Source organism: Notechis scutatus, chromosome 3 (assembly GCF_049901735.1).
Source record: "Notechis scutatus isolate UNSWTSFEM ecotype Mainland chromosome 3, rNotScu1.2, whole genome shotgun sequence".
In the NCBI taxonomy this organism is placed as follows: Eukaryota; Metazoa; Chordata; class Lepidosauria; order Squamata; family Elapidae; genus Notechis; species Notechis scutatus.
The window spans coordinates 34,190-53,982 of record NC_142011.1 but is presented as its reverse complement, the minus strand read 5'-3'; the positions used below and the strand labels follow the sequence as shown (position 1 = coordinate 53,982).

Here is a 19,793-nt window from a genome sequence, read left to right as displayed (position 1 = left end):
CTTTGACTGTTAAAACTTGCTAGTTAAAAAATAAAGCTGTTTAATTTGGAGTAACAAGGAGGTAGTCTATTCTGCACTGAGTCGGATCACATAGGACTCACTGTGAGTCACGTACCTCACCCACCGGTGAGGAAGAGTAGGCTCTGGTCCTGTGAAGCGCAGGAAGCGGATCTGCAGCCCAGAGCAGGTGTGGGCTGGCATCTCAAAAGACAGGTTGACAGGGCCGAGCTCACGTAGCCCTGCCTGGGTGAGCCCTGGAACCTCCAGCTGCCGAAGGAGAGATTGGACGGCCTCAGGACAAGGAGGGGGTGCCCGGCCAAGGAAGCCTCAGAACCGTGGCTGCAGCACCTCCTCCCCTCCCCCCCATGGGACAGAGGCTTGTGCTGCTCTTTACCTTAAACAGGGCAGAGAGTTGGGAGCCACCTTGCATTCGGGGACAATCCACTCAATAGACTTGGTGGCGGGCTGCAAGATGGCCGTCTGCTCAGGACTGCTCAACTCTTGAGAAAAGCTGTAAAGGAAGACCAGAAGATCCGGCAGAGTCTCCCCTCTCCCCCACCAACCCCCTTGCAGAACAGCAGGCCGATGGCTAACTCACCTTAGCGTAGTTTTGGGCACAGGCAGGTGGATATGAAGGTTGACCGCATGGCTATAAAAATTGAGGCGGTTAAGCTGAGAGGAAGAGGCTTAAGTCTGCTCCCCACTCAGAAGGCAATAAAGGGCTTCTCACCTTTTGGGAAACAAGTCACAGCGAAGCTTGAGATAAACCTGCACCCTGCCAAGGGGGGGAAAGAAAAGGATGAGTAGGTGTGATGAGCCCCCCACTGGCGTGGCCTTTTGAGAAGAAGCCCTGCAGATGAGAGAGCATGCTGCCCACTCACCGGCCACAGGAGCCGTGCTGAATGGTGGGAAACAGGTGGAAGGGCAGGGCTGCAGGGCTGTCATCGGCCAGCTGGTATTGCATCAGAGTCAGCTGCTCAAAAAAAAATTTTTTTTTAAAGATTTTAAGGACCTAAGGTAATTTAAGACAGTTCCCAAGGAATGTTTAAAAAGCAAGCATGATAATGGTCTGTGGAGCTTCTCTGTCCTCCAGGTGATGGCTGTCCCAGAGGTGCTTTTCAAGAGGCAATTGGACTTTCTGGTTTTTCTTTGAAGACGTTTCGCTTCTCATCCAAGAAGCTTCTTCAAAGAAAAACCAGGAAGTTCGGTTGCCTCTTGGAAAAACACCTTGGGACAAGCATGGCTGCTATTTGAATTTTACCAGCCATCCAGTTCATGTGGTATTTCAACACTAAAACTGCAACTAGTAAGCCTTGAGAAAGGCTGAACACAAGTTAAACAGTGGGAGACGCCCGCCAGGAGAGTTAACCCAGCCGTGGATTGCATGGAAAGTAAGACTGTATAAAGACATCCACGAAACCCCAATGTCTACATGACGGAATACAGGCGGGTTTTAACATTGGTCGATTTAGGCTTCATGGGGGTGGTTGCAAAAATGACATTAAGACTTTTGCTGCTGCTGCTGTTCCTGCGTTTGCTGTGGGAGACGGTAGAGCGCTTGTGTTTGGCCTTGGCAGTCTCATCCCAGCAGGATGGCCAAGGCACCTCGGGAGCACAGAGAACCTCTGGGCCCAGCTGCACAATGGGACAGGTTTTTGTGGAATTTCACATTTTTGCGGGAGACTTTGACCCCCGTGGATATGTAGCAGGTACGTACAATTCTGAGCACCCCATTTCCAAAAGCCTGTTGCCAGGTGGGGGGGGGGCAGCTCAGAGGACAGCAGCCTTGGGCCTTGGAGGCCACCTGAAGGAGCCTGGGACATGCAGTCTAGGAAGAAAGGCAGGGGAGGTCGGTGTACAGAGGAGCCGCTGTGCAGGTCAAGAACTATCTTCTGGAGATTAGAGCCAGAAAAACACCAGACGAGCTTGCTACTTAACATTCAAACGAAATAGTTAAGTAGTAGATTTTTTGCCAGCCATCAAGCTTGAAAGAGGGGTCAAAGAGGCCACCTATGTTAAGACTGAGCAGCCCCCTCTCAACAGAGGGGGAGGGATATGGCCGTCCCTGTATCTCCTGTCTACAACACTGTCCTGTCAGCAGCCCCAGGAAAGCTCCATGCCCACTGGCACTTTGGTTCAGGTGCCCCGAGGATGCCGATAAATCCCCAAGTGGCCTCACTGAAGAAGCTTCTTGGATGAGAAGCAAAACGTCTTCAAGGAAAAACCAAGAATGTCCAGCTGGGGGGGTGGGAGGGTCTTCGGTGCTCTCTGTGCTTGGCTGTGTTCTAGCAGGTGTTTCATTACCCAAACTAGGTAGCATCCTCAGTGTTGATGGCATTACCTAGTTTAGGTAATGAAACACCTGCAAGAAAACCACCAAGCACTGGGGGCCTCTCATTTCAACTCTGAGCTACGAACGTTCTCCTTTGTAAGTCCAGTTGCCTTTTGAAAGGCACCTTTGGGACTGCAGCGAGTGGCCCAGACTGGATCTCCCCCAGAATGCCGTATCCTGGGGAAGGCAGCCACGGTGGTGTCTCTGTGACACGGTTGACCAGGCTCGTTCTGGTTCTGGTGGCTTTTGCCTCACCGCCAGTCCCTGGTGCAGGCCGATTGCTAACAGCCCACCCTTCATCTCCTGTACTGATCTCAACAGTGGCCTTGAATGAGAATAATCCTATTCCTTTCCCAAGAGCGCTTCCTTAGCTCTTTTAACTAATTTTAACAGTGTTTAAAGCATCCTCGCTTCCTTCTCAATTTTAATTCTTATATATTTTTATATTTTAGCATTGTACACAGCCCGGAGTCTCTCTCTGAGGGAGATGGGCGGTTCAAAAATGTGATAAATTTTTTTAAAATCACTTGTTGGTTTTTGTTTTCCAGTAGAGGATTAGAACTCAAGTCCTGGCTTACCCGCCAAGCGCCAAAACAGCCAGGATGGGTGACTGGTGGATGATCGGCTGAGGAAACCGATCAGACTATTACAGGGTTGCAATGAAGGTGCACACAGCTGCACAACTGCTCCAGCCAGCAAGGCTAAAGATGAGGGGCACCTGGAAAGGTATGGGTGTCCCCATCTGGAGTTGGCCCATGAGACATAACCCAACAAAACGCCCAGTAGGTAGATACTTTCACCCAGCCAGATCAGAGATACTCAGGATTAACTCATGATACTATCTACTCTTTCAGCCGTGCAGACCTGTCCCTACCCTGCCTTTATCTCCCCTTGAAATGTATTTGAATATAAGTACACCACTAGTTTACATCACATAGAAGGTACTTAAAACCAGACCATGCCTCCTCAGTAACAACAGCCAGCCAATCAAACAGTCCGAAGTCAGACCCTTGACTCAGAAGTAGCAAACAACATCCACACTAATGTACATCACATAAAAAGGTACTTAAAGACAGAGTGCTCTGACTGACAGGCTGGCACAATTCAAAACGCACTGAGGAGGATGTCTCCTCGAATGGTGATGAAACGTTTGCAACAAACTGCCAAGCTCGGAGCTCAGACCAACGGCCCAATTACCTCCCCTTGGCTGGGGCTGACACGGAGGATGCGGCTGCCCTCAAATTCATCCAGTTTAACGGAACTGTGGAAGGAACACTCATCCACGCGGACAGCCGTGCCATAACCTGGAAGTGAAAGACCAGTCAAGGTGGGTGGGCGCAAGGCCCCTTTGGGTAAGATGGCTGATAGCCAGCCGTCCAGTCACCTGGGGGAGGCACCTCAGCAGCAGCAGCGTTATGCCTCAACTGGAGAGCAAGAGCGGCTGGCTGACCACAACTGCGGCAGGTTGCCTGAGTGGCTTTGGGGGAGGGGGGGAGGAATGCTGCCACCACAGCTCAGGCAAGAGGGAGGAAGAATGGGCAACGGCTCCCAGGAGGAGAGCCTCCTTTTGTAGCCCATTGCAAAGTTGCATCTCACAGAGGTGCTGATGCTGATGCCGCCACCTTGGGAAGATTAGTTTCACCCAAAATAGCCAGGACCCTTCAGGGCAAAGATTCACCCTGATGCTGATGAGGGAATAACTTGTGTCATTGCAATTTGGCCACAACGAAGGGGGTACACACCTCGAAGCTCCTTCTTGCCCACGCAGAACTCCTCCGGCAGGCCAATCCGCATCTCTGGAAAGGGAAAGAGTGGCCCAATGAGCTCTGCCACCCTTCCGACTCTCTCCTCATCCCAGGCCTTCCTCCAAGCCCTTCCTTGCCAGGCAGCATCTCTAGAGACCTCTTTTGTGCAATGCCCTAAGCTGCCGGGGGGCTACTTGTGTTCCTCCAGGAGGCTCCCCATCTTTCTCAAGAATGCCCCCAAAGATTAGGAAGGGGGTCTATTAGCTGTATAGACAAACTGGGTGGTTTTTTTTCTATTTACCATCACAAGCTACGAGGTAACAAACTCCCTGCTTTAAGCCCGATTTCCCTCTTTTCTCTTAGTCCCAGTACTGAAAGTACTGGATTTTCATTAACAAATTCCAATTATTGTAATTATCCTGGCATCTTTCCCGTGTACGCCCTCTTCGATTATCTGATCCAGAAATTCTAAACCAGGTGCCAATGCCCTGGAATCCGGTGCTTCCTTCTGCGCTTACTGAGGCACCACCCGGGACCAAAAGCAACGATTTCCCTGTTTTGCGTTGGGCCTCCAGAAGGCAGTTCATACATACGAGCGGCCTCCACCCACCAGAGCAACCAGGAAAGAAGCTCTTGAGCCGTATTTCCCCTTGGACGTCAGTTTTCATGGGAGTGCCCTAGAAAAGGAAAAAAATGAGCACCTCAACCTCTCTGTCCTGAGTGGGACCTCAAATTTTAAAGGAAACCAGGTACTCTCCGGCACTTTGACTCACATTGGCAGCGATGATGACTGTGAGTCGTTCCACCACATCCAGGAAAACTTCAGGCTGTGAAACCTGGGGGCAGAGAAAGGCACTGTTCCAATAATTCTCCAAACCAGGGCAGCAACCCTTTCGCATTTAGGGGCCCAAGGCCAGGTCACCACCACCATTTCCAGGGGACTCGTTGCTCTGCCCACGTGAGGCAAACTATGAAGCTGCCGTCACCAAAATTGCTGCTCAAGGATGCATTGATCCAACAGAGTGGGTGAATCCATTTCTGGTGATTTTGGGTTTGGTCTCTAAACCGATCGCATGGATCACCATCTCTCATCAGGAGATCTGATGATGGAGTCATTCTTTTCTGAAGAACTTCTGATTCTGTGAAGCACTTACAGGACAAGGGCCACATTCGGCATTGTTGAGACATCCGAGATGAGGCAAAGATGCCTCCAAATTAGTTTAAAAATAAATGAAATAAGTTCACCTTTTCACCCTTTTTGTGGGCCTTTGGGGACTTGGATTCAACTTTTTCTCTTCCACCCTAACCCACCACACAGACTGGCCAGGGCCACCTTCAATCAACTCCTTTGGGGGCTTCATGGAGCTGACCACAGACTGGGAACTGGAAGATCAAGGGTGGAGTAATCTTACCTGCTCTCCCCGCAGTGACAGGATTGGACGAGCAGCTGCACAACTGGGTGCCACTCTGCTCTGTTGCGTATCTGCCCCAAACTGCAACCATATAAAACAATAGAAATGTGGTCATGAGACAGAAAAAATATTAAGAATGGGGGCAGCATACAAAGAATATCTAAAGTTGATAGGGCCAAGCGTATCGAATTTATGATGGGACTTCCCTGGATCCTAGAATGAAAAACAAACCTGTTTCCTTAAACGGTACTATGAATGAACTGGAAAAACTGCATCGTACACTCTATAATCAGCATCTCAGAGATGGGCTTTGGGAGGAAGAAGAATTGCAGGTAGTCCTTGACATACAACAGTTCATTTAATGACCAGCCAAAGTTATAACTGCATTGAAAAAAGTGACTTATGGCCACAATGTTGCAGCATCCCCACCCCCACGGTCACATGATCAAAATTCAGAAGCTTGGCAATTGACCCCTTTATGAAGGTTGCCGAGTCCTGGGGGTTACGTGATGACCTCTTGCAACCTTCTGACGAGCAAAGCTAGAGTCAACAACCGTGTAACTAACTTAACAACCACAGTGATTCACTTAATACTGTGGCAAGAAAGGTTGTAAAATGGAGCAGAACTCAGTTAACAAATGACTCACTTGGCAACAGAAATTTTGGGCTCAATTGTGGTTATAAGTTGAAGACTACCTGTAACAGGAAGCCTGAGAAGGCAACTTAAGAGTCCGGTGTGTTCCGAAGTAGCCACCCCTTTCTTCTACCTACCAAAACAGCTGCCAATCTAAAACTATAAATCACTCACAATAGAAGGAACGTAGTTAATCAGAATGCCTCCAATGGCTTGACTGAAGAAACTGCTGGCTTCCTTACTGAGAGCAGGAAAACATGGGTCTACGTAACTACTAAGGAAGTGCATTTCCACAGCTTGGGATCAATGAGCAAGAGCACAAGGTAAGACCAGGTCCAACCTCTGCCTTCAATGGGACAGTATGAAAACAACGCAGGTGCCTTGAGCAGCATGTTTGCTGACCGTCTGAAGAACCCGAGAAGGTTGTCTGACGAAGTGGGACCCTCTTCACACCTAGTCACGTGAAAAAGAAAGCACACACCCCTTTCCCCCCTTTTGACTACTATGGTTTTACATATTGGGGCATAGAAAAAATTGTCTGGCATAGGAGTTTTTAGAAGTAGGTAAATACAACTTCAAATGAAGAACGCATATTACAACATGTCATGATTTATTTTACAAAAAGAAAGCCAAAATGCAGAAGCCATGTGTGGAAAAACTAAATGCACCTTATGATTCAATAGTTTGTAGATCCACCTTTATCAGCAATACTTTAAAGTAATCGTTTTTGGTATGATTTTATCAACCTCCCACATCATCGGGAGAATTTTGGCCTCCTCTTTACAACATGGCTTCATGTCAGAGGTTTGTGGGTATTGGTTCAATCACAGCTCTCTTGAGGCCCACCACAGCATTTCAATTGCGATGCGTCCGGGTCATTGCAACACTTTGATTCTTTTTCAGTCCAACTGTTGTAGATTTGCTGGTGTGCTTGGGATCATCGTCTTTTTGCATGATCCAATGTCAGCCAAGCTTAAGCTGTCGGACAAACAGCCTCGCATTTTGACTCTTCATTACTCAATGACTGCAAGATGCCCAGGTCCTGTGGCTGCAAAACAAGGCCAAATCAGCAGTCCTCTGCACGAGATGTTTGTGCTGATATGCTGTGTGGCAATGTGCATTATGGCCAAATATTTCCAGTTTGATCTTGTCTGTCCAAAGGACAGTCTTGTGATGTGTTCAGATGCAACTTTGCAAATCTAAGCCGTGCTACCATGTTCTTTCCAGAAAGAGGCGGCTTTCTCCTGGCAAGGCTTCCTTCCAAACAAACCATATTTGCTCAGTCTTGTTCTAATTGTACTATCATCAACTTCAACATTTAACATGCGAATTGCAGTCTGTAGAGTAACTCTAGGATTTTTTTTGCAATTTCTCTGATTGCACAGTCTGACCTTGGGGTGAACTTGCTGGGACATACACTCCAGGGAAGACTGGCAACTATCTTGAATGTTTTCCACTTGAGAATAATCTTCCTCGCTGTAAAATGAAGAACTTTAAATTGTTTGGAAATGGCCTTATAATCCTTCCCAGGTTGATGGGCAGCCAAAATTGCTTTTCTGAGGTCATTGTTGATGTCCTTTCTCTTTGGCACTGCGTTAAGACAGACCTTAATGCTGGAGATCAACAAACTCCTAAAACTTTGGTTTTTATAGAGGGAGTCACACTGGCTGGCGATCAGATGATCAAGGTACTTGATTAGTAGCTACTTAGCCTCTTTAACATACCTATGGAAGAAGTATGGGGTGTACTTAAGTTTCCCACACGGCTTCTCCATTTTGGCTTTTTTTTTTTTTTTGTAAAATAAACGATGGCATGGTGTAATGTGTCATGTATTGTTCACCCGAGGTTTTTTGCATACTTTTAAGAATGGTTAAGGACCAGGTGATTTTGGCTAGTATGTCTTGGATACTAAAACCATAAAACTCAAAGCAGGCATGCTTTCTTTTTTCACATGACTGTACCTCCAAGTTTGTGTGTGCATAAATGGAGGAGGGTCACTCCAGACAAAACAAGGTCACACCGGCCAAAAGCCAAGGCTGGACTTGCACCCCCAATTTGCTTCCTCCCAGGGAAAATCGGTAGTTTGAGCAGGAAGCCTCCTGTCAACTCATAAAAATATTTCTATGGTCTTTTTAGAGTTGCCAACAGAAAGGGAGGGGGGAGCAGTGCGGCAGCTTGCAAACCAAAACTGCATTCCATAAATGTTTTCAAAGATACTAACTAGGTGACTGAAGTTTCTGCTGTGCAAAATTCTAACTAGAGGGCATGATTGATGACTCTGGGCTATGGATGTGTCCCATTGGGGAATATGAATTATGAAACATCCAGAGGGGCGGGGGAAAACCAAGGTCAAGGGTGATGATGAATTATGTGTCTCAGAGTCAGCTACACCCAGGCAGTGCCGGACATTTTAACTCCCAATAAATCCTTTTGAAGTTTTGGAAGCTTGGCTCGAGAGTCATGATTTAAATGGGGGGGTAACTGCCGGAGCCCTGACATCTAGCGCTCTAGTTCCCACAGAGAGGAGTTTCCACAGAGCCTTCTGAAGTGAGAAGCAGGCAAGATCACAGCCCTCCTTCTCTACCCAGCAGAAGAAAAAAGAGCCCACAGCAGCAACCGGTGCCTCTCCCACACAGCAGGCAGCCCCCTCCTCCTGTGGGAACTAGAGCCCGGAGGAAGGTCAGCCACCTCAAGCACAGGTTTACAGAGGGCAACCAGACCAGGGGCCACCAAGCCGATGACACAACACAGCACCACGATCTGCCCCAAAACCAACCCTCTCCTGAAGCCCGTTAAATGCTACCGATGTGGGGGGTAGGGCACATGGCAGCAGTGTGTGCAACCCCAGATTTAAAACCAAGGCCGAAACCACCACCCAGGCCAGTTCCTGAACGAGGCCCCAGACGTGCCACCAACGCATCCCAGAAGGCCCTTCAGGCTGCAGAGGTACCTCTCCATCCAGCTGAAGGGGGAGGAACCCTGGACAATGATGACCAGTTGCCGGATTCTTATGACAGCGAGGACAAGGGCGAAAACGACCCAATGGTGAGTGGACCGATTCCCCCTTTTGTCTTCCCAATATGGCTTACAGCCCCCAAAACAGGAAACAATGGAACTTTCCAAGCCCTGATAGATTCCGGCTGCACCAGGTACCTGATCAACCTAACCATGGTCCTAAAACTGAGGATCAGAGCAAAAAAGCTAGCGCACCCGATCAGGTTCGAACAAGTGTTCCCTGCTGGGAGGAGCCTATGCCACTCACTTAACCGAACCAGTGAGACTAGAGCTAGCGGATGGCAGACTGAGTGTGACCCATCCCTGGATTCCCACTCACCAAGCCCACCGTGCTGAGGTCAAAGAGGCTGAAGGGCTGGCTGAGCACCGGGTCCATCTGGATGAAGCTCTTCAGGACGTCCGGGGCGGTGGTCTGGATGTAACCGTAATCCTAGAGGGGCGGCGGGGAGGGTCAGCCGCGTGGGGGTGAGACGCAGCGCCCAATCCCCCTACACCGCCCTGGCGACCCACCAGCAGCTCGTCCAGCACTTCGGAGATGAGGGCGAAGTTGAGGCCGACGGTCTTCTCGTCCAGGCGGCCGCAGTAGTCCCGCAGGAGCGCCACCAGCCTGCAAGGGCCGCAGAAGGACTCAGCCTCCGCCCGCCCCCCCGCCCGCCCGCCCACCTGGCGCGCCTACCTGGCGAGGAACTCCACGGCCACGAAGGGGAGGCGTCGGGCCGGAGGGTGCCCACGAAGTACAGCCCCGCGTGGCGCACGTGGGCGAAGTGGAGCCCCGGGCAGGCCTCCTACAGGGCGAGACACGGGCGGTGAGCGGGGAGGCGCGGGGTGTGTGTGGCGGAGGGACCCCCAGCCTCGCCCAGCCCCGTACCATGAAGACCGGCGCTTGGTCGGCTGGCAGCGCCGCGATCCTCCGCGCGAAGGTCTCCACCAGGTCGGCGCTCCCGTCGCCGCGGACTGCGGGGAGTCGGTTAAGGGCCACCCGGTGCAGCCGACCCAAGCCCCCCCGCTCCCTCCTCCCACTCCGTCGGATACGGTCCTTGTAGAGGAGCCGGTCGCCCTTGGACGAGAGCACGAACAGCTGCCGCAGCATCTTCCCGGGAAGCCGCCTCGGCACTGCGCACGCGCCCCTTCTCTTCTTCCCTCCCCCGCATCCGGACATCCGGGAGGGCGGGGGCGGCGGGAGCGGGGATTGGGCGGGCGGGCTCGCGGGGCGGGGCGAGCCGCTTTGGCGCCATTTCTGAGGCGGCGGGAAGTCGAGCGGGAAGCGCCATGGCGGGCAAAGGCCGGGACTACGCAGAGGAGCTCGGTGAGGGACGGAGGGAAGTGGAGCGGGCGACGGGGGCGGCCTCCCTCCCTCCGCCGGCCTGGCTGACCGCTCTCCCCTTTCCCCGCAGCGAGGGCGCAGGCGTTCCTGGAGGGCTTCCGGCGGCAGGGCCCGGGCAAGGCCTTCCCCTACCGGGAGCAGCTGGTGAGCGGCGGGGAGGAGGGCGGCCGCCGGGGGAGCGGGGGCAGCGGCCCCCGTACCTTCCTCCCTCACGGGCTGGGTCCCCGCAGGAGCGACTGGCGCACCGCGAGCAGGTGGCCCTCTACGTGGAGCTGGACGACGTGGCCGAGGAGGACCCGGCGCTGCTGGACGCCGCCTGCGAGAATGCCAAGCGCTACGAGCGCCTCTTCGCCGATGCCGTCTGGGAGCTCCTACCGCGCTTCCGCCGGCGCCAGGTCGGGAGAGGGACGGGGGGAGGCGGGGAGGTCCGGCCCCGATGGGCCCCTCCCCGCTAACCTTCCCCCGCTTCTGGCAGGTGGCGCCGCGGGACGCGCTGGACGTCTACCTGGAGCACCGGCTGCTGATGGAGGGGCGGGCGCGGGAGGAGCCCGGGCAGCAGCGCGACCCGCAGAACCGCTTCCCGGCGGAGCTTCTGCGCCGATTGTGAGTGGCCGCCTGCCCCGGAGGGAGGGGGAGGGGCGCCCCCGTGGGACTCCGGGTGGGGAGCGGGGAGAAGGAGGGCGCGAGACTCCCCGCCGTCCGCTTGGTCTGGCAGCGAGCTGTACTTCAAAGCGCCGTCGGCCGCCAAGCCCCGCGTGATCCGGGAAGTGAAGGCGGATTCCATCGGGAAGCTGGTGACAGTCCGGGGCATTGTCACCCGAGTCTCCGAAGTGAAGCCTCGCATGGTGGTGGCCACCTACAGCTGCGACCAGTGCGGTGCCGAGACCTACCAGCCGGTGAGTGGGAGGCCCGGCCTTTGCCTTGGGGGATCCCGGGGGTTTCCCTCCGCCTGCTCCCCCTCCTCCTCTACTTTGCTCTCCCCCCAGATCCAGTCCTCCAGCTTCATGCCTCTGCTGATGTGCCCCAGCCGGGAGTGCCAGACCAACCGAGCTGGCGGCCGCCTCTACCTGCAGAGCAGAGGGTCCAAGTTCATCAGATATCAGGAGCTGAAAATCCAGGAGCATGTGAGTCGGGAGAGGATGGATGGCCAGACTAGTTGGGTGGTTTTTTTCTGGGTTGCTCCTTTCTTTGCTTTTCATTTACCACGATGGCAACGGACATCGATGGGAGATTTTGGGGGGTGAATAAATTTCAGGGATGGGGACCTTATGCTTTTTGCGGGGTTTATTGCTTACAGAGTGACCAAGTGCCAGTGGGGAACTTGCCACGCTCCATCAGTGTTAGTGCGCAAGGCGAGAACACACGCCTTGTGCAGCCAGGGGACCATGTTAGCGTCACCGGCATCTTTCTTCCTGTGCGGCAGACTGGCTTCCGGCAGCTCTTGCAGGTGGGAGCTCAGTTGGGACTCGGGGGGACAGCGCAGGGGTCCAGGCTCCGAGCTAAGCGTGTCACTTGCTGTGTGCCCCAGGGCCTTCTCTCCGACACGTACTTGGAGGCCCACCACATAATTTGCATGAGCAAGAGTGATCAGGAGGAGTTGGGAGAAGCAGAACTCACCGAAGAAGAATTGCGGCAGATTACAGGTAGGTTGTTGTGTTTTGTTATTTCTTCCTCCCCGAGAAGAAAAAGAAACGAAAACCTTTTTTCTCCCAAAGAAGAAAAGGTGTGTGGCTCTCACTTCTTCTGTAGTTCAAACTGATGTTTTTTATACATGCTTGCTAGTTGCATATTCTTCCTTTCAGGAAGAACCCATTTCACTATGCATACATACAATTTTCTGCCGCAATAACAACTAACCTTGTGAGATTGGTTGGGCTGACAGAGGCTGGCTGGCTTCGGGGGCTGACCGTGGTCTTCCCGGGTCATAGCCTAACATCTTGGCTAGCGTAGCCCAATATCTAGCCCTGCCGTGTAGCACCTGAGGGAACCTTGTTTCTGCTTTTGATCCCAACTGAATGAACTGTTGAAGTATATCCACATTTTGTCTCCTGAACTCTTCTATTGTCTGCTTGGCCATACAGGCAGTCCTCAGTTTATGACCACAGTTGAGCCCAAAATTTCTGTTACTAAGTGACACGGCTGTTAAGTGCATTTACAACCTTTCTTGCCACGGTTGTTAAGTGAATCACTATCACTAAGTTAGTAAAACATGTTAAATAAATCTGGCTTCTCCATTGACTTTGCTGGTCAGGAGCTGGCAAAGGGGGACCACGCAACCACAGGGACCTGTGAAAAACGGTCGTAAGTTCATTTTTGCAGTGATGGTGTAACTTTGAACAGTCCCTAACCAAATAGTTGTAAATTGAGCACTGCTTGCGCTGTGAAGGCTGGACTTTGAAAGCCTCCCAAAGGAGAGGCGGTGCCTTTGGTGGCCTGCGGTCTGCCTATTGTCCTTGAGCGAGTCGCACTGCTAGGAATAGTCTTCGTCGCATCCTGAAGACTTCCAGCCCCAGCCGGGAGCTGTGCTCTTGTAACGGCTGCTTTGGGAGTGTCTGGGGTGTTTGCCTTCCCCGGAGGTCGGACCCTCGTTGCTTCGTCACCTGCTGAGCTGCTTTTGCAAGGCCGATCCTCCGGAAGAGTAATTTCTCCCTCTTGTGTCGGTGGCTGTGTGCACCTCCTCCACACACGGCCATCTGCTTCTTACAGAGGAGGATTTTTACGACAAGCTGGCAGGTTCCATCGCCCCTGAGATCTATGGCCACGAGGACGTGAAAAAGGCCCTGCTCCTGCTGCTGGTGGGCGGCGTGGACCAGAATCCACGGGGCATGAAGATCCGGGGTAGGTTCTGTGCCTAGGGAGCCCACCCTGCTTCACTGCCCTCCGGCACCTTTCCTGTCTTTCCCACCCCTGATGACCTTTAGCTTTGTCATCAGGGTTAGCGTTCCCAAAACGTGACGGAGGCTTGGGTCCAATAACGGGGTCCCTCTGTGCTTTACCTAGGGAACATCAACATTTGCCTCATGGGAGATCCTGGCGTGGCCAAATCTCAGCTGCTGTCTTATATCACCCGCCTAGCCCCACGCAGTGAGTCTGATGAGGAGAGGGGATCTGCTGGCTGATTGCCTTCTGTGGCAAAGCTGGCCTGCTGGCGACTGCGGCCCCTGGGTGGCTACCCACTAGGGTTATCAGGAGCCAGCCGCTTCGCTTCGGTCAGGGAGGAAGGGCCACTGGGGGAATTTTGAAGGAAAATGAACCCAAATCATCAAGTGCACATGCGTATCCAGGACCCAGATGCCTCAAGTGGCCAGCCAGGTCCCTTTGGAGGTCCCTGGGGGGAGAGGGGCTAAAAAGAAAGCAACCTTGCTCAGCCTCATGGCTGCAGCAGGAGTGGGAGGAACTGAGGTGATTCCCTCCCTGGGCAGGGCTGTTGTGAAAATCTCTCTGCCCCATTGCTGCAGGTCAATATACCACCGGCCGAGGGTCCTCCGGGGTGGGACTGACTGCTGCTGTCCTGCGCGACCCGCTGACGGGGGAGCTGACCCTGGAAGGTGGAGCCTTGGTGTTGGCTGACCAGGGGGTCTGTTGCATCGATGAGTTCGATAAGATGCTGGAATCAGACCGCACAGCTATCCACGAAGTAATGGAGCAGCAAACCCTTTCCATCGCCAAGGCAGGCATCCTGACCACACTGAATGCCCGTTGTGCCATCTTGGCAGCTGCTAACCCTGCCTACGGGCGGTATAACCCCAAGCGCAGCTTGGAGCAGAATATCCAGCTGCCTGCAGCGCTGCTCTCCCGCTTTGACCTACTTTGGCTGATCCAGGATAGGCCTGACAGGGACAACGACCTACGGTGAGAGAAAGGAGGGAGTTGCTAGCCACTCCAGCAACCCTTGCGGCTCTTGGTGGGGGTGAGGGTGGATCCCCCCCACCCCCCAATCCCTCTGCTTTGCTAAGGGGTGTGTTTCCCACAGCCTGGCCCAGCACATCACTTATGTACACCAGCACAGCCGGCAGCCGCCTTGCCAATACCAGCTCGACATGGGCCTGATGAGGTGAGCAGGGGAAGCCTTGCTTTCCCAGAGGTTCTTGTGGCCAGATGACTTGGGGGCGTAATGGTGAACTGTGCCTGCCTGGCATTTCCCCAGGCAGGTGAGGTTCGTTCCCCTTGCTCCCTCCACAGGCGATACATTGCCACCTGCAAGCGAAAGCAGCCGGCGGTGCCCGAAGCCCTGGCCGATTATATCACGGCGGCCTATGTGGAGATGCGGAAGGAGGCCCGGGCCAACAAGGATACCACCTACACCTCAGCCCGCACCTTGCTGGGGATCCTCCGCCTGGCCACTGCCCTGGTGAGCAAAGTGGAGAAAAGGAAGGGGCAGGGGGGGGCTCTCCGTTTCAGAAAAGAGCTTGTGGGGTGATGTGGACAGACTGGATCTCAAGGAGTACCCATGGTGGGCTGAAACGGTGGGGATGCAGCAGCCCTGGGGAATAATGGAATAATGCCTAGTGGTGAGCTGAAATGACCTGGTGCCCTAGTGGGACAATGATGAGGTGTTTATCTGAACCATTGGTGCCGTCTTGGTGAAACTGGACTCTGATGGACAGTGCTCCAATTCCTTCCCCCACTTAGGCCCGCCTGAGGCGCGTGGACATGGTTGAGAAGGAAGATGTCAACGAAGCAATGCGCCTGATGGAGATGTCCAAAGATTCCCTGTTGGTAGACAGGGGGCAACCCAACAGGTGAGGGGTGGGTGGGCTTTGCTCTCTAAAATTCCTGCTCATCTGCTGCTTGGGGAGGAGGGGGATTCAAGAGCACCTTTTTCTTTCACTCCCACAGGATGCAACGTCCCTCCGAATTGATTTTTGCAGCCATCCGAGAACTGGTTCCCCCTGGAGGGGCTCACTCGGTCCAGCTGGCGGAGGCCGAACAGCACTGCGTGTCGAAGGGCTTCACCCCCGCCCAGTTCCAGGCCGCTCTCAGCGAATACGAGGAACTCAACATCTGGCAGGTGAACCAGAAAAAGACCCGCCTGACTTTTATTTGATCAGTGGTGGCAACGGCTGTGGCTCTTCTTATATTGAAGCTATTATCCTCAATAAACACTTTATGGAATGTTGTTTTCAATAAATTGACTGTGTTTGGGGGGGTATCTTTTCTTTAGCCGTGGCTTAGGGAAGATAGCTGTTGCATACGCTCAGGGTGACAAGTGATAAAACTGGTAACTGCACCGTGTTGTAAGTGCTGTGGAGTCTGATGTCAGCGACCTGCAAAAAAACCTCGGTGGGTGGGTGGAGGGGAGAACGCAAAGCAAAAGCTGTGAGTGGGTGACCCAGGTGAAATGGATCCCTTGGGAAATTGTGCACCAAGCGAGGTATGCTTAGCCCAGCAACAACCACCAAGGTGTTGGGAAATAGGATTGCTACAAAAGAGACTGCTGGGCTGTGCAGTGCAAAGAATACTAAACTTGAGCAAGCTGGGTGGTGCAGTGGTTAGAATGCAGTATTGCAGGCTAATTCTGCCCACTGTCCAGAGTTTGCTCCTGGCTGGCTCAAGGATGGCCTCCCATCCTTCCGAGGTCGGTAAAATGAGGACCCAGGTTGTTTTGTGGAGGGGCAAGATGCTAAGCTGCTTAGAGAGGGGCTGTAAAGCACTATGAAGCAGTATATAAGTCTAAGTGCTATTGCTATAGAAGTACATCTGGTACCCACAGAAGTAGATTTGGTACCAAATCTAGTCATGCAAGTTTATACATTTTATACACGAGCTTTATAAATTATTTTTTTGCAACAGAAGTCAATGAGTTTCCCTCCCCAAGTCTTTCCGAAGGGAGAATATGCTTTCAAGTTAAATACAATTAAATTATCAAATTTGGAAAGGGCTGAGTTAATCCTGCCTCAGTACACGTTATCCTTGCCAGACAGCTATATAGATTCCACCTAGTGCATCCAATGAAGGAAATGAACACGCATACACATGCTTACTTGAACAACTAGGTTCACTCTTGTACACAGGAAGATTTTCCTAATATTTAATTGGGAAAGAGCACAGCTCCTTCAACCTTTGCACGAAGGCCAGTTTTTAATCCTTTGCTTGTTGCTGCTTCCTCTGGAGTCCTTCCAGCTTCTGATTCTTGCTGTTTAAAGTATCCAGAACTAAGCCTGAGTGGATCCTAGCAGACTAACAATTATTACCTACGATTTGGAAGCCACACTAAATTTTATGAAACCTGAAACATTCTCTCTCATCTGATTCTTGTGCATTTGGTTTCTTCCTCGCTGTGAAACGCTAGGCACAGAAAAGGGATACAAAAAGCACAAGTCAGCATTGTGCTGAAAACACAAACAGCACAATCACTTTATTAGGGAGCACCAAATCTTAGAAGAAAAGTCCTCGCATGCGGCGCCCAATGCTCTGGCGGTCATAGAGGATGTTGAACTTGTTCACAAACTGGTTCATGGTGTTGCAGGTCTTGGTGATGGTGCCCAGATAGGTCATGAGGCCCACATCGTTGCATTGCTAGACGGGAGACAAAATAGGCATCAGAAAGTGGGGAGAGGTCAGAGTGGGTACTGCCCTCAGCCCTGAAACCACTGTGGGAAATTCTGGCGCCATCTGCTTTAGGAAAATTTGGGAATCCTTTTTGCTGCCTCTGTTTCACTTGGTTGGCTGCTCCGTGTACCATGTGTGCCTGCCTTGAGCATGGCAGCTTTTCTGTGTGGAGAACAGTCCCCTTTCCTCCCCTGCAACAACTCCATTCCGCATTTATTCGGCTGCAAGCTGTAGCTCTTCCCCTCCTGAGAACTCACATCGTAAAAATCTGTCTTGAATTTGTCAGTGCTCAGCACAGGTAGGCAGTGGCAAAGGGCATAGGCTTCTCGCAGAATCTCATGGTTGAATGGTATCTCACCTGCACAGGAATGAAATGCATTGGGAGATAAACACTAGCCAGGTCAGATCTGGGGTTAACAGTTAGGCTTGTCTGTCACATTTCTACAGCTCCACCTCACCTGCTTCGGAAGCTTTAACATATTCCAAAATAAGTTTGACACGGCTGTGAAGCATTTTTATGGCACTGTGCTGTGCGATGAGGTGCTCAGCAACTATCAAGGAGAAACAAGTAGAAAAGCTCAGAGCTCTGCTCCTAACAGAGACCTGGAAACCTGAAATGTCCAAAGAGCTTAAATGCAGTAGAGACAGCCCATGTCTACGCCATGATATTGGTGGTAAGTTATACCCATCTCTCCCAGCCAAACCTTATCCATATCCAGCAACAACTACAGGAAGCTTATTCCCACACGCCAATCCTCAGCACCCTACATCACCTGTGGAGTTTTCCCCGCTGCCTGTTGCCGTCATCCGTGCCACGTGATCGACTCCGATGCGCTCGGCCTCCTCTGTGGCCAGCGTGTATGTCAGCTCAGCAAATAACATGGTGGCCTTGAAACAGAAGAATTAAGAAGGGTTTCCAGATGATGACACAAAAGCCGACTTATGGTCGGGCTGTACAAGAATGCCCTCGGGATCCCTCAGCTTGAAAGCAGCTCACAGAACACAATGTGTGGCTTCCCAGAACTCCGGAGCTCCAGGAACACCAAAAGGGACAGGCAGTAGAAGTTGCAGCGAATATTACCTCTCCGTTGATGATGTCAATCACAGACTCAAAGACACTGACAGGCAGCTAAGGGAAGAGAGAGTGCACACAGCTCACCACTGAGCTCAGCACGGAGACGCAGTCACTGAAGGTTTCCGATGGGCAGGACAGAGAAGTAAGTACTCACGTCCGTGTGCTTGGTCATGGGGTTCAGCTTGAGGAACAGGGGGCTTTCAATGATCTCACAAACCTGGGTAGAGAATGGCATGCGTGAGGGTCCTGCCCGACACGGAGGGCCACCCCTCCTGTCACCCACCCACCCCCGCTCCCTCCGACTGACTCGCCTGTTTGTGGACGTGGATGTCAGACTGATCCGGGGGGCCTCCGGTGGTGTACCAGCCCAGGAACTCCAGATCCTTGAACACTTGCTTAACTGCGGGGGAGAGGAAGGCAGCTCAGACGGGCCTCCAACGCCACCGGCAGCTGCCCCGTCCCCTCACCCGCCCGGCTTACACTGCTCCTCCTTGGTGTAGTAGTACTCCTTGTCGATCACCACATTCTCCTCCACGGAGTGGGACAGCAGCTCAAAGGAGTTCATCACCTCGATGTTGCGGCCCTCCTGGCAGCCGATCAGCGCCCCGATCACTGGCGAAAGCGGGGCCGGGGGGCGTCAGGGGGGGGGGAGTCTCCGCCCGCCCGGCTTCCCTCCGCCCCGACCACTCCCAGCCCCGCTCACCTTGGACGGGGCGGCCCTCCTGCGAGCGCATCCGGATCCAGTGGTCGCTGATGTTAAGGATGACCAGCGGGTGCAACGCCACCGACACGCTGCCCGTCACGCCCGAGGCCATCACCGCCGGCGCCGCTGCGGGGGGAGGAAAGAGGGCGCGCAGTCAAGAGGGGTGATCGCGCCCCCGCCCCCGCCGGGGCCCGGCCTCTCCTTACCCGCCGCGTCCACCTCCATGCCAGCCCCGTTGCTGCCGCTGCCGCCGCCCGTCCCGGCCAAAGAGGAGCCGCCGGCGGCGGGAGTCATAGCAGCAGCCGGGGCCGCCATCTTGACCGCGAAGGTCCTGCCGAGGCTCCGTAGAGACGCGCGCGCGAGGGGCGGGGCCGAGCGGAAGCGGAAGGGGCGGGACCTGCGGAGGAGGGAAATTTGGGCCCTCCGGCGTTAGGCGGGTGCTCCTTCCCCCTCCGCCCCGCCCCCATACCAGAGCCGCCGGGGAAGGTGCGGGCGAGTGTCGTTCCTCCTGCTTCTGCCCTCCCCCCGCGCCGCCCTCTCGCGGCCTCCCTTGCGCCCTCCCCCTTTCCCGCCGAGAGACTCGTTTCCCGCGGGGCCTTGTCCGGCGCGCGCCCATCGCCCTTTTCCCGGCTCAACGTAGCGCGCGCAGGTCCAGGGAGGGTCGCCTGCGAAGCCCCATCCAGGTTTTCCTTCATGTTCCCCGTCGCCCGGTTTGCCTCGTTGGCTGAGGACGCTCGGCCGTCACGGTCTACCCGAGGCGCCCGAAAGGAGGGCCTTTTCCTCTGCCCCTTGGGTGCAGCTTATCTCTAATCAAGAGACCCGTTTCGGGGGTTTCTTCTCTAGTCGCCGGCCGGTCCCAGCTAAAAGCAGTTCGGAGCATGCCAGGGGCCCCTTTGTTCCTACGGGCAACCCGTTGAGCTCAAGCAACGTTTATGACCCTGGATAGAAGTGCCTTGTTTTCAAGGATTAGGGTTAACGCTGACCCATAGGGAACCTGCGAA

At 53.5% G+C, this 19,793-nt stretch overlaps 3 protein-coding genes across 3 annotated transcripts; 1 reads left to right on the top strand and 2 right to left on the bottom strand.

The window, feature by feature from the left end:
• Nucleotides 1-23: 23 nt before the first annotated feature.
• Nucleotides 24-10,253, bottom strand: AP4M1 (adaptor related protein complex 4 subunit mu 1). Its single transcript, XM_026687475.2, is given in 17 exon segments — nt 24-267; nt 395-426; nt 429-511; nt 599-649; nt 731-775; nt 882-973; nt 3,530-3,636; nt 4,075-4,128; nt 4,688-4,754; nt 4,851-4,913; nt 5,490-5,570; nt 9,458-9,568; nt 9,649-9,745; nt 9,815-9,845; nt 9,848-9,923; nt 10,007-10,092; nt 10,171-10,253. Coding segments are annotated over 17 exon segments (1,335 nt in total). The 5' UTR covers nt 10,229-10,253; the 3' UTR covers nt 24-66.
• Nucleotides 10,254-10,335: 82 nt separating this feature from the next.
• MCM7 (minichromosome maintenance complex component 7) lies at nt 10,336-15,577 on the top strand. Its single transcript, XM_026687474.2, has 15 exons — nt 10,336-10,444; nt 10,533-10,606; nt 10,693-10,857; nt 10,938-11,065; nt 11,178-11,358; nt 11,449-11,586; nt 11,760-11,909; nt 11,991-12,105; nt 13,169-13,300; nt 13,463-13,546; nt 13,921-14,314; nt 14,436-14,516; nt 14,645-14,813; nt 15,095-15,204; nt 15,302-15,577. Exons 1-15 carry the CDS (start codon nt 10,408-10,410, stop codon nt 15,507-15,509), a joined length of 2,166 nt encoding a protein of 721 aa, XP_026543259.2. The 5' UTR covers nt 10,336-10,407; the 3' UTR covers nt 15,510-15,577.
• Nucleotides 15,578-16,807: 1,230 nt separating this feature from the next.
• On the bottom strand, nt 16,808-19,136 carry COPS6 (COP9 signalosome subunit 6). Its single transcript, XM_026687477.2, has 10 exons — nt 18,999-19,136; nt 18,793-18,918; nt 18,570-18,701; nt 18,401-18,489; nt 18,244-18,306; nt 18,096-18,143; nt 17,788-17,902; nt 17,473-17,565; nt 17,272-17,372; nt 16,808-16,981 (listed from the first exon to the last, which is right to left on the bottom strand). Exons 1-10 carry the CDS (start codon nt 19,105-19,107, stop codon nt 16,841-16,843), a joined length of 1,017 nt encoding a protein of 338 aa, XP_026543262.1. The 5' UTR covers nt 19,108-19,136; the 3' UTR covers nt 16,808-16,840.
• Between the last annotated feature and the right edge of the window lie 657 nt (nt 19,137-19,793).

Excerpts from the sequence above, each read along its gene's own strand:
- MCM7 (XM_026687474.2), top strand. The coding sequence starts at position 10,408 with ATGGCGGGCAAAGGCCGGGACTACGCAGAGGAGCTCG. Across the intron at positions 10,445-10,532 it reads GGACTACGCAGAGGAGCTCG|CGAGGGCGCAGGCGTTCCTG; the intron begins GTGAGGGACGGA and ends CTTTCCCCGCAG. Across the intron at positions 11,359-11,448 it reads GTGCCGAGACCTACCAGCCG|ATCCAGTCCTCCAGCTTCAT; the intron begins GTGAGTGGGAGG and ends CTCTCCCCCCAG.
- COPS6 (XM_026687477.2), bottom strand. The coding sequence starts at position 19,107 with ATGGCGGCCCCGGCTGCTGCTATGACTCCCGCCGCCGGCGGCTCCTCT. Across the intron at positions 18,919-18,998 it reads CATGGAGGTGGACGCGGCGG|CGGCGCCGGCGGTGATGGCC; the intron begins GTAAGGAGAGGC and ends CTCCCCCCGCAG. Across the intron at positions 17,903-18,095 it reads TTGACATCATCAACGGAGAG|GCCACCATGTTATTTGCTGA; the intron begins GTAATATTCGCT and ends TTCTGTTTCAAG.